Source organism: Lutra lutra, chromosome 9, assembly GCF_902655055.1.
Source record: "Lutra lutra chromosome 9, mLutLut1.2, whole genome shotgun sequence".
In the NCBI taxonomy this organism is placed as follows: Eukaryota; Metazoa; Chordata; class Mammalia; order Carnivora; family Mustelidae; genus Lutra; species Lutra lutra.
In genome coordinates this window covers 60,642,935-60,656,507 of record NC_062286.1, presented here as the reverse complement: position 1 = coordinate 60,656,507, position 13,573 = coordinate 60,642,935, and the positions used below count along the sequence as shown (strand labels likewise).

Sequence of the window (13,573 nt, the reverse complement as noted above, 5' to 3'; positions counted from 1 at the left end):
GAGTGTTATGGACCCCTAGAGAGAAAGATGTAGTAGGAATTAAGAAGAGACGAACTTATTCAAATAAAATAAAAACAAGGACTGCATGAACTCCCAAAGTGCTGACATGTAAATATCTTCTCTCCCTCAATTTTCATATGCTTCCATAGGGAACCAGGTATCCTCCAACGGGAAATACTGGTTCAGCCTGACGCAAAATCATGTTTTCATTGTTTAGAGGGAAAGAACAAAAGACTTGGTCATGTTCTCAATTGATTTTCTTACTTTCTTTTCCCCACCCTTATTATATATTTGCATTTTAAGCAATATATTTGCTACAGCAAAAAACACAAAAATTTGTAGAGAATTTTAATAAATCAAATTCATTTTAACCAAAATCTCTATAGCTTTAACTTTTTTTGATTATGATGCTAATATTTTAGTATTAATCTTTTAAAACTAAAGTTTAAATATATCAGAGGCTCTGATATTTAAGATAAAACTCTGTAAAGAAATGTTAGTCTTTCTTGATCATCCCTTGATTTATCTGCTAGATAGACTTAATGTTCTTATTTTGTATTTTCTTATAGAATCACCTATCTATTCCCAACTGAAAACAAATGCAAATAAATGTAAGTTTTAAAAAAATATCCAAACATTATTGTATTTTGAATTTCAAATTATTGGAGTATACTTAGTAACAACTCTAGTAGAAGGGAGAAGTTAAACGGCCAGTGCATCCAGGGAGAAGTCTTTGACTGAACTTCATATATAATAATAGGAAGCAGAAATAATAAAATTAGCATAATTAGTTTAGTCAGGTGTAACTAATAGAAGTAAAAACATTCTCAAATTTTTCAAAAAATTTTTCAAAAAGTAGGTAATAAAAGAATGAATAAGGCAAAACAGGGGGATACTAGGACGAGCCTGAATTATAGAAAAGGAAAATTGAAAGGAATACTTTTTATTGTAGCCACAACTGTCTCTCAGTAAAATACATTACTTATAAAGGCACATTTCTCTGTAGGAAAGAAGAAAATATTATATCCTGAAGACAATCCAATAATCACTGAAAATAATGTTCAGATACACCCATGCAGCTTTATTCTCAACAGAACTTCCTTAAATAGATTTCTCCCATTAGCAAGGGGACATCCTGATTTAAGGTCTTGAGTATAGTACCCTTATTCATCTCCGCTCTCATTGTGTATTAAGAGGAACCCTGCTTTTCAAATCAAGCCTCATGTGTATTTACTGGCTATGAGTTCTTCAGTGAACAATGATTTAGTAGATGAGATCACAAGGGTTAACGTGCCTAGTGCAGTGCTCACTACATAAACGGCTCTCTAATGGATATATTTTTCTCTTTTCTTCCCTAACAACTCTGTAATAAAAATAACCCACAGCCCAACAGAATTATACAAGACAGGAATGATTTGTTGCAAATACTTTAACATCAATATTTCATAATTTATTATAAAGATATCTTGCATACCACCACTATAAATACTGAACATCATTTTATGAAAATTACAATTTTATGATTTTCAAAATACCATGATAATCCACCTGTTTTTAAACTTCAACATAAAAGCTAAGAGGAGGGTTAGAATTTAATCTTAGCAGACATGAAAATTTGGTGCCTTGATTTACAAATATAGTTTTAATACACCAGAATATTGACAAGAATTGCCTAATGCTTCAGATGTACTGCCAAGACATGGACAGCCAGCAAGTTTAAAACAAATATACACATTTGTGGTTTTAGGTGCTAACAAGAAATAGTCCTGTAAAGCTGGTAACCTGTGACTACCAGCACTGGTATCTACACACCTGAAAAGTCAACAACAAAAATATTAAGATAATTGGCACCATGTGGACAATATCTAGGCTTTAGGTATTTAGGTATTTAGGGTTGACTTACTACTTTCATATACAGTCTCATCATTGCCCCCCAACTTTGGAATTTCAGATCTAGAGAATATACAGTTCAAAACACTTGTTTTGTCTTCCTTCTCCTGCTAGAACTCTGAGGTTTTCCTCTTACAGTCTGGTAGAAGAGCTGATCTTGCAGTTTTTCACTCAACAGCATTGGGTCAAATCTCTTCTATACAGGATCTCATTCTTCTCATGCCCCCTCTATATGCAGAGAGCCGGTCAAAGTCTTGGAGGTGGAAACGAGTTGCCAACTGATTTACCATTTTCCTCAGGGTAAGAAAGGCTGAAACAACTTGGAAAGTAAGGAACAAAGTGAAGATGATGTGTATCGCTTTTTCCAAGGGCAGATTTGTTAGGCCCTCATTAAAGAGCAAGAAGAGAATTAATGGCAGCTGCAATAAAAGGCTCAAAAGCCAAAAGCCAGCCAACTCAGGAACCTGCAATGACACAGAGTAAGAGTAATCAGATCAGTAAAGGACAGTCTTCTGTTTACACAGATCAGCACTATGAACCTGCTTTATGAGCTCTGTAATTCAAAGGGAGTATAACATGGTCCTTGTCCTCAAAGAATTTACCATCTAGATTAAAAGTGAAAACGAATTGATGCAGCTAATGCAGCAATGCTAGAATGATAGGCCTTAGTGAATTATTAAATGCGCCACTTAGAGGTATGAATTAAATACTACGAGAAATAAGAGAGTGATTAGGGTAGATAAAAGAAAGAATCCAAGGATGTAGGCTTTTAAGGTTGGGTAGAAGGAGGAAGAAACAAGAAAGTAAGTAAGCAAAAATGTGGAATGAGCATGACTAGGAATCAACATGTCAGCCGGGAATGGATGCCTGGGTTAGGAAATAGCAAGAAATACAGTGAGGCTCATGGGTGGGACCTAATTATGAAAGGCCTAGAAAACCAGAGAAATCTTTAGGCATTATCCCTAAGCTCTGGTAACTATAAACGCTTAGGCAGCATGATGATTCAGAAAACATGTGCCTGGCACAGGATTCCTGAATTTATAATTTTCCCCCATTTCCATAATCAGGATCTAAACATGTGCAGTTGACCAAGTATTTTCAAGACTGGTGAGAAGAGGGAGAACTGTCAATTCTTAAGAACTTACTATGTTCAGGTACTTTGTATAAATTATTTCATTTAATCCCAATAAACCTTGGAATAAATATTTTTCCCATTTTATGTACAAAGAAACCAAGGCTCAAGAGGTTCAGCAAACAGACTATGGCGACAAAAATAGTAAAGTTGGCTGGGGCACCTGGGTGGCTCAGTGGGTTAAGCCTCTGCCTTCGGCTCAGGTCATGATCTCAGAGTTCTGGGATCGAGCCCCGCATCGGGCTCTCTGCTCAGCAGTGAGCCTGCTTCCTCCTCTCTCTGCCTGCCTCTCTGCCTACTTGTGATATCTCTCTCTCTCTCTATCAAAAAAAAAAAAAAAAAAGAATATGTTTAAAAAAAAAAAATAGTAAAGTTGGAGGCAGGCCTTTGCTCATTCTACCACCTCTGTCTGCCTTTTCCTCAGTATGAAAACCATATTGCCTTAACATGTAGTCCGGAGACAAAGGGAAGAAGAGCCTACCTTTTCCTGTAGGTTCCCCATGTAGCCCAGATACAACCTGATAGCTTCAATTAAGGTTATTAGGATGATAACAGTGACCACGATGAATTTGTAGTAATCAGGCAAGATTGAATACTAAAAAATAAAAAGCACACAAAAATAAACATGTTTGTAAAATTTCACATACAGTAAAACTGACCTGAAATAGAAAACAAATATTAAGAACATCAATTTTATTGACAACGTCACAATGCCAGGGATGGGCAGAAGAGATCTCAGTGGAAGTATTAAAGCATAGACTTACCTTCATCTGAAGCATCATAATGCTGCTTATCCACCAAAGTGGGAAAAAGTAAGTGTTAAAATAAAGTGACATTTGCAATCCCAAACTGGACACCATTTCATTATCTACAAAAGAAACAAAGAAAAAGAACAAACTCTTCATCCTGGTCATTGGCCTGTAAGTCCTTTAGTTTCTTAAAATTGATAACTACAGTATTGGTTTAACAAAACTCCAAATTTTAAGCCTATTAATAATCACTGACAGTGAAAGGAAATATTCATCATAATATTATTTAATTCATATACTGGGTTCCTGGGGGTATGTTTCATATTTTTCACTTACTTTATCATTTTTGCCATTACAGCCTGTTGACTTTTTTGCACTACCACTGATACAGATTAAATGTGGACTATCAGTTTGAATCCTTTTGAACAGATAATAATGATCATTACCTCTTTTGTGGAGTTCTATGTAAAGAGCCTATAAAATGAACACATAAAATACATAAAAACTAATCTCTCACATATAAACTAATCTTATACAAAAATTAATCCCCCTAAATTATAGACAGACCCCTCTTCAGCATACCCTAATCCCACCCATTCATTAATATCCAATTTAATGCCACTTTTCCCACAAATCCTTTCTTGATCCTATTGTCCCATCCCCACAGAAATCTCTTCCCCTCTAGGTACTTATCTCTAACCTGTGTATAACAAAGTGTTAGCAAAGAACCACAAGTGCTCACTCTAGACACGTCTGGTGTGCTGAAGAGATATTGAGGTTTGGAGTCCAAGTAAACTCCTGACTCCTCAAATACCCTTGTAACCCTCGATGCCGGACTTGGGATAAGTTATTGAACCTTTTAAATTAATTTCTCAATCAGAAATGGTCTCAATTTCTTCATCTGTAAAATGGTAACATGAAAGTACCTCACAGGTTGAGGATTAGTGACAGTGTCAGATATTTCACCGTACCACCATACCTGGTACTTAGCAGGCACTCGATAACATTAGTCCCCTTTCCTTCTTTTTTACTTAATACACAGCCTCACTGTATGCACAGACTACATTCTACCCAAATTTGAGACCCTCACACAACCTAAAATCTTTATACCAGGTACATAACAAGCAGAGTGGCTGAATTAATGGAAACGTACTGTCATAAAGACATCAATGTAGCCATTTGTGATACATGAGCTCCATTTATCTAAGGCTGATTGCAAGATACCTTATGCTTCTATGTAAGGGAGAAGGGTCCCAAATTAAAATTTTGATTTTTTAAATCAAGCCCTACAAATACATCCTAAATTTGACTAAATTTTAACAATTTAAAAACATATGTATTTTGAAATCAATTGGCCTAAATGTTAAGAATTGATAAAGGCTCTAAAATTTCTTAAAAACAGATTTTTTCCTCCACAGCTGAGTATATCTATCATTTAATAATTTTAAAATATAAGAAATAATTGTCCCTCACAGCAAGGTTTCCTTTAGCTTTTTTCTGTTATTATGATATACTTTTGATAATACTTATTTTTTTACTTTGCTTATTCTTGTTTCTTAGATCATCACTGATAAAAGAATGAATTCTTAAAATTTGTTGAACTTGAAGGCAACTCACTAACCTAGGGGTTTTTTTTTTTTTCATAACAACAGTAAAACTCTTGGTCAGTGGATACTGTAATGGTGTACATTTGTAAATACAGTGCAAATAATCAAACTTCTGATTCACAAAAATGTGGGAAAAAATGATTAATTAAGCTGAAAATTTTAATATGTTTGGAGCAGAAACAAGTCAAATTTTGCAAAGAAGTTTTTGTTAGAAATTGTGTACATGAGCATCTTAAGAGTTATGCTATGTCTATATTTCAGCATTTCAAACTTATAATCATGCAATTGAAAATCAAGTTAATATGTAAATGAACCTTGAAAGCACAAGACATGAATTTACTAAATTTTGCAAAAGTACAAGCTGAGTTCTGTAAACGGAATTTAAATTAAAACATTATATAAATCAGGGGTAGGCAAACTACCAGCCAGCTGCCTGTTTTTGTATAGCAAGTGAGCTAAAAATGGTTTTTCACATTTTTAAATGGTTGGGGGGAAAAAAAATCAAAGAATAGTATTTGGTGACACTGAAAATCATATGAAATTCAAATTTTAGTGTCCATAAATAAAGTTTTATTGGAACACTGCCACATCTATGCATTTACCATTATCTATGGATGCTACAGAGACCTAAGGTCTGCAAAGTTTAAAATACTTGCTATCTGGCCCTTTACAGAAGATGTCTGTTGACCCCTGATACCGTGCATCATCACATTTTAGTGCCTGTTAAGCCTTAGCTCTAGAATTAGAAACTTAACCTCATTTTTCACATCATGTTTTTCTTTGTACATCCTAAATCTTGAAGAGGCCTAAATTAGGGTGAAAACAATGCAATTATGGGACTTTACTTTCCTCTGCTCTCTTAAAAATCCTAAACTAAGCAAGAGGGGAAAATTTCTATTCCCTAGCAGAGTTCAGTGATAAAAACCACATGGATCTGGTTGACAGTATGCTATTATCATGATTTAAGAAAGGAAAAACGGTTTTAGAGGAAACTGAGTGATCACTTGCCCTCAAGTTGAATGCAGCATCGTGGTATTTTGTTACCAGATTTAGGGTAAGAGTTATACATGGGGCATAGGGGTTGGAGGTTGGAGACTGCAGGGAAGGGGCGAGATTGTTGAAATCGATGCTAATGTGGCAGCTGCCATGCCCAAGTGGATAGCGGTTTTAAAAGGACTCATTTATAAAAGCAGTTCTTCCCATCTCTTCCATCAGAAAACGGACTTGCGGTGGAATGTACTTGTTTTGCTAATAAAAGAAAAAAGGAGAAGATATTTTAACTGGGGTGGGGAGTGGGAAGGGGAGACAGGCTGTTTTCACTCCATTCCTGCCCGAAAAGCCAGGGCGGAAGTCGCAGAGGGAAAAACCGTCGGCCTTCGCAGAGGATGCGAAACCGGACATGTGCTGCGAAGGCGGATTTTATATTTTTAGTTTTTGAAGAAGGTTGGCGCCACCTCAGCTGCTCGGCTTACAGTTCGCCCGACAGGCCGCAGCACCGTCAGCTTAGGACCTGTCTGGGATAGAGGCCTGGAGTTATCCAGTCCCAGCCCCCGCCCCAGCCCAAGGCTCGGCCTCTCCTCCAGGGCGCTTCCCGCACTGCGGAGAACCAGCTGAAGGCGAGACCGCCATTTTAGGGCCGGGCAAAATCTGGCCGCTCCAAAACCGGCGCCAAGACCTCCGCAGGCCATACCCGCTGCGCTGGGCCTCGCCCACTCACCCGGACCCTCGCTGTACTCTGGCCCGGTCCGGCTGGAGTCACTGAACACGGTCCGGCTGAAGTTTCCCAGCCGCTGGCGGACCGGATCTGGCAGCTCCATGCCCGGGCCTCGGTACAGCTTACAGCTAGGTCTGCGGACGCAGCCTCCTTCTGCGGTTTCCACGGCAACTGGCGGTGCGAGATGCTGGGGCCTAGGCGCACGCGCGGCCGCACTGCGGGGCAGAGGCGGGGGGCGCAAGCGCCAGGAAAGGAGAGGTGGCGTGAGAGTCGCGTCCTGCCTAGCGCTTCAGCCGGGTGAGGGACGGCAGATTCCATAGTACTGTTGTGAGCCCCACCATCTTAAAAACAAATAGAAGTAATAATGAATGACCTGAGGTTGGAGTGTGATACAAGGAGCCCTCACACCTTGCCGGTGGGATGCAGGCTTTCTGGAAGGAAATACGGAACGAATGTAGAGCTTAAAGAATGTTCACGACCTGGTGGTTCCTTTCCTAGGAATATATATTGTTAAATTTTTATTATTATTAACATATACTGTGTAGGTATGTAAATAAGATATTTTTAGTAATATATAATATATATTTCTGGAACTGTGTGTATGTGTACACACATTTGATGGGATATAGTGCTGCATCTTTAAAAAATGCAACGAATATTTGATTAAATGGTTTAGCTTTAAGTAAAAATTAAACAATAAGAAAAACTAAGTAGAAATGAACCTAATTTTGCAAAATGTGTGTGTATGTGTGTGAATATGTGAGGAGCAGAGGTGGAGGAAGTGACACAAGTGCTGTGGCTTAAAAAAAAAGACTAGAAGGAAATAATCCAAAATGTTAATATTTATTTCTGGATTATGGGTGATTAAAATTCTTCAAAAATTTCTATATCTTTTTATCAAATAACCTTTTTCTCAAATAAGATATATTACTTTTTTTTTTAAGATTTTATTTATTTATTTGACAGAGATCACAAGTAGGCAGAGAGAGAGGAGGAAACAGACTCCCAGCCGAGCAGAGAGACCGATGTGGGGCTCCATCCCAGGAACCTGGAATCATGACCTGAGCGGAAGGCAGAGGCTTTAACCCACTGAGCCACCCAGGCGCCCCAAGATATATTACTTTTTAAAAAAGTATTTAAGTGGGGCGCCTGCGTGGCTCAAGCCTGGGATTCTTGATCTCTGCTCAGGTCATGATCTCAGGGTCATGGGATGGAGCCTAGCGTAGGGCTTTGCGCTGAGCTGAGCGTAGAGTCCACTTGTCCCTCTCTCACTGCTCCCCTTCCCCTGCTCGCTCTCTCAGATAAATTAAAAAAAAAATTTTTTTTTTTTTTGAAAAAGGTATGTAAGTATAGAATAGTTAGAGAAAAGGACACAAACTGGATATACATGTGTAACCAGCACCCTGATCGAGAAACAGAAACATTAGCACATCCGGGCAGCTTCCCCTTCCTATTCCCTTAAGGTAGTGACTGTAACAGATCTTTCCTGACCTTTTTTTTTTTTTTTTTTTAAGATTTTATTTATTTATTTGACAGAAAGAGACACAGCAAGAGAGGGAACAGAAGCAAGGCAAGTGGAAGAGAAGGAAACAGGCTTCCCTCTGAGCGGGGATCCCTATCCCAGGACCCTGGGATCATGACCCCATTGTAAGACGGATGCTTAAGGACTGAGCCACTCATGTGCCCCCCTTTCCTGACATTTAATAGCATAGAATAGTTTTGCCTATTTGTATGCTTTTTACAAAAGTAATCATATAGTAAATGCTTTTTAAAAGAAAAATCTGCCTCTTTGTCCTCAAAATAATTTTTAAAAAATTCTTTCCTATTGTTGAGTGTAGGTTCTTTTTCCTTGCTGTTTTGACATACCACAGTGTTTATCCATTCAACTGTGGAAGAGCATCTGTGTATTTTCTAGTTTGAAGGTGTTATGTGTGAATAATGCTGCTTTTGATGACAATATTCTTCTGAGTGAACATATGCATGCATTTGTGTTGAGCTTATTCCTAGGAGTAGAATTGTTGGCTTACGTATGACTCAGCTGTAACAGATACTGCCAGTGGTTTTTGGTTGTACCAATTTCTACTGCCTCCAGCAATGTCTGAGCATTCCTGTTGCTCCAAATCCGTCACCATCACTTATTATCTTCCATTCTTTTTGCTTAGCCATTCTGATTGGTATGTGGTGAGCAGTATTACTTTTATAATCAAAAGGAAAACTACACACATTTATGTAAATGTCAAGGTATATTTATGAAGGTATGGGAGGAGATAGTTACATAGGTAGAATTTCAGTATATGTGCTGCCGAAGCGAGCACCATAGCTAGAATTTCAAAATACTTCAACAAATGTTTAATGCATTCCTACTATTTTGGGGACATTGTACAAGGCTAATTAGGCATATGGTCCCTCCTCATCAAGTAGCTCAGCACGATGAGAGATGTAGAAGCGAATAATTATGTATACATTAGTAAAGGAACAGAGACGAGGAAGGAATTAATGCTGGTTGGGAATGTCAGGGAAAATGGTGGCTAACTTCTGCTTTTCTTCAGCATGGAACCTAAGCCTTTAGGTCTCCAAAAGGCTCTAGGACTTCTCTGAAGCTGGCTTAAGTGGCTTCTTGGTGTTTCTCAAAGGATTTTCTGTGTTACTTTGGTCACAGTGCTAGTCATGCTGTATTAGAATTGTCTGTGTCTGTTTTGCTTGCTGGTTCACAAGCTCTTTGAGGTCGGGGATGACCTTTCACCTTTATATCCTGAACACTAGCACAGTGCCTACCTAGAGTGGGAGCTGGGTGACTACTGAATGAATAAAGGGAATAAAAGATCTGGAGAACCATATCTTCCCATGTCTAGTTCAAGGATTTAGCCAGTCCTTACATAGGGTTCATTCTATAGAATAAAGAATTAATATATTAAAATACAGTGAGTTATAGCATTCCCTCAAAATTTAAACTTAGCAATAAAGAATCAATTTTCATTTATTAAAATAGCCTAGATTTTTATAAAGGGCACAGTAAAGTAGGAAGCCTTATGTTCTGCTGATTGAATTATAATTTGAACTGTCTCATTGAGGGAAGCTTTTGATAATATGTATACATTGTCTTAAAAATATTTCTGCCTTTAACACAATAATCCCAATTTTAAGGCTCTGTTTTGGGGATATAATCATAAACACTATAAATAAAGTTTTATATACCAAGATATTACTTCCAACATTATCAATATTAGTTAAACAAAAAAAGAAGGTGAGGGAGCATCTGAAGTGCCCAACCACAGGCCTAGTTAAGCAGAATATAATATTCATGGTGAGGTTTTGGGCTATCATGGAAAAAAATACCCTTGCAAGCAGAGAGAGCAGGGATCAAATCACCTAAAATTCTCACTTTACCCCCTGAGAGCTGTGCAATTGATTTCAGATTTTTATTTTATAAAGTGAGAATAATGGTAACTTACTGTTATGGTTGATGTGAAGATCATATCAATAGAAAAGGCTTTCTCTTAGTGATAGCTATCATTGACACATCTATTAAAATGATATTAATGAAGAGGAAACTCCTACAGTGGAGTGAAATCATGTCAGCATTTGATTTTCTGAATTTGATTGTGCCTGTGAGGCAATATCTCCACTGCTTTCCTAGTAAAGACTGGATGTGATGAACCACAAAACAGTACATGAGTGTTAACCAAATTTATCAAAAGCCCGAGTGAATTATCTTAAAGATTTTTCCTAGCATTAAAAAAAGATGTGGAGGGGCGCCTGGGCGGCTCAGTGGGTTGAAGCCTCTGCCTTCTGCTCAGGTCATGATCCCAGAGTCCTGGGATCAAGACATGCATCGGGCTCTCTGCCCAGCGGGGAGCCTGCTTCCTCCTCTCTCTACCTGCCTCTCTGCCTACTTGTGATCTCTCTGTCAAATAAATAAATAAATAAAATCTGGGGGAAAAAAAAAAAAGATGTGGAGCACCTTGTTCAGATTACAATTATTTCACCAAAATCCTGGAGGAAAAATTGATAGAATTACAGATATTTTCCCTTTAAATTTTATTTATTATTTAAATTTCCCATAATCATGCATTTCATAGTTTGAAATAAATTTTATCAAAATAAACTGAAAGGGGGGCGCCTGGGTGACTCAGTGGGTTAAAGCCTCTGCCTTCGGCTCCGGTCTTGGTCTCAGGGTCCTGGGATGGAGCCCAGCATCTGGGCTCTCTGCTCAGCAGGGAGCCTGCTTCCTCCCTTTCTCTCTGCCTGCCTCTCTGCCTACTTGTGATCTCTGTCAAATGAATAAATAAAATCTTTAAAAAAATAAAAATAAAACAACTGAAAGGAAGAGACAATGATGGCACAAAAATATATTAGAGGAGAGTTTTAAGAGGAAAAAGTTGTGTTTTAAAAAGAATCCTGTCGTTATTGATGTTGCAAATGGTCCAAAGGATTGGAAAAAACCTTTCAAATATAATTTGTTACTTGATCCTCACAATATTTATAGGCAATAACATTAGTGAAATGCTGAAGAACAAAGAAGGGAATTCAATTTCATGGAATCAAGAGACTAATATAATTTGAGTTTCCCATATCCTAGATCTATTACTCACGATCTAAAGAGAATTATGGAGTCTTCATTCTTAAAATCATGGGACTCATTCCCAGAAAGATTAATAAATAACCCTATACAGTTAAACTGTTTACTTTTTATATGAATGTTGATGGTCAGAATAATAACTTCTTCTTCAATAGTTGCTTAATGTTTTTCACTGGGGTTTAATTACATGTATGGTTTACTTTCCTAAATACTTATCTTCACAAAAATTTTGAGTCTAGTGGAATAGTTTCTTTCTCTTTGACAAGAAGCACAGTTGTCTGGTAATAATGTATTATCTCACATGACAGGAAACTGATTTAGGGAGTTATTTAAATCATTCCTTGGCATAATAAAGATATAAATTCTTACTTTTGTTGCTAATAAAGACTTCAGGAACAGTATTGTACAGTGAACATGTTATTCAGTTTATTGCCTTAACATGATCTGTGAGACATTTCTAAGAATTTGTATAAACCTAAAAAATATATATTTGGGTATAACATCTTCTGATATGATTCTGTGTTAGGATCCACATTAAAAAAAAGATTAAAAAAATCTTACTGTAAATTACCTGAAATGTAATCTTATAATTATTGAAGTTGTTAACAGATAATTAAAAGCTTTTTGAATCTCAAGTACAGTATATTCTATTCATAATATTTTTCAAAATTTTTAAGAAAGAATCAGGTTATGTATGAATCACACAGAAAGTCAAATCTCATGAAAGGAATTTTTCTTACCATATTAAGTGGTATTTGAAGGCTGACTTTAATATTTTGCCTTTGAAGGCATCCACATTGAACATATTTATTAGAAAATTATTTCCCTTTTAAGATGCTGTGTATATTACAGTTTTTTGGTTCTGTGGCATTTGTTCATGTTAGACAAACGGCAAACAGCTGTTCCATGCATCAAACTATGTGGGACATGGGAATGACAGACCTGGGAAGGTGAGCAAAGCAAATCCTGCTTCAGGAAACCTTAGCTCTGTCAAGTGAATTATGATACTGATTAGAAGCAAGTGGCCATTTTCTTGAATAAGTAATGAATTCTGTTTTTAGTAATGATAGTATTACTATACTAATAATATCTTATATTACATTGTGTAAAAAGTCACATCATGTTTTTCTTTCTAGAAGAAAATCTTAACCTTTTGTTGACTATAATAAAATATTTCTCTCTGCACTAAATATTGATACATTGTAACCTCTTGCTTATTATAAATTGTGGTTCTGTGCTTTTTTTTTTTTAAGATTTTTATTTATTTATTTGACACAGAGAGAGTGAGATCACAGGTAGGCAAAGAGACAGGCAGAGAGAGAGGCAGAAGCAGGCTCCCTGCTGAGCAGAGAGCCCAATGCAGGGCTTGATCCCAGGATCCCAGGACCCCAAGATCATTACCTGGGCCGAAGGCAGAGGCTTTAACCCACTGAGCCACCCAGGCGCCCCTGGTTCTGTGCTTTTAACATAGTGTGCTTTTGTCTGTAAGAACATTCTACACATTGCTTAGTCATGTTCAATTTTGACCTCCAAACACATCAAGGTTGTAAGAGTAGAAATCCTGTAAATGGACAATTGAGTATTAAAACAAAACTGTACACATAGATAAAGAGTTCAAATAAATTTGAATTTTTTATTTATGTAGATGAATAACACAATTCTCCAAATTTTCTTGAAGGTAAATTTGCTTTGCAAAATAGGAAATCATTGCAATTATCCCTGTATCTCATTCCTTTTCCTACTGTATTTTAAGTTAATACAGAATTGTTCTTCTTTTTTTTTCACCAACACATACTGTGATGATTAACAGAAGTTCCAGGTGGTTGGAGACAAGTGTAATAGGATGTCAACAGAGATATTCCCTGGGCTTGGCTAAGTCCCAAAGCTGTGCACAGAAGGTGG

General features: G+C 37.1%; 1 protein-coding gene across 4 annotated transcripts; it reads right to left on the bottom strand.

Moving 5' to 3' along the window:
* Nucleotides 1-1,411: 1,411 nt before the first annotated feature.
* TMEM17 (transmembrane protein 17) lies at nucleotides 1,412-7,422 on the bottom strand. Of its 4 annotated transcripts, none has more exons than XM_047746516.1 (4): nucleotides 7,083-7,422; nucleotides 3,787-3,890; nucleotides 3,504-3,617; nucleotides 1,412-2,354 (listed from the first exon to the last, which is right to left on the bottom strand). In XM_047746516.1, exons 1-4 carry the CDS (start codon nucleotides 7,408-7,410, stop codon nucleotides 2,076-2,078), a joined length of 825 nt encoding a protein of 274 aa, XP_047602472.1. In that variant the 5' UTR covers nucleotides 7,411-7,422; the 3' UTR covers nucleotides 1,412-2,075. The 4 variants fall into 4 exon arrangements, with proteins under 4 accessions (XP_047602472.1, XP_047602474.1, XP_047602475.1 ...); XM_047746518.1 differs by having other exon boundaries at nucleotides 7,069-7,402; XM_047746519.1 differs by having other exon boundaries at nucleotides 7,096-7,393.
* Nucleotides 7,423-13,573: the final 6,151 nt, after the last annotated feature.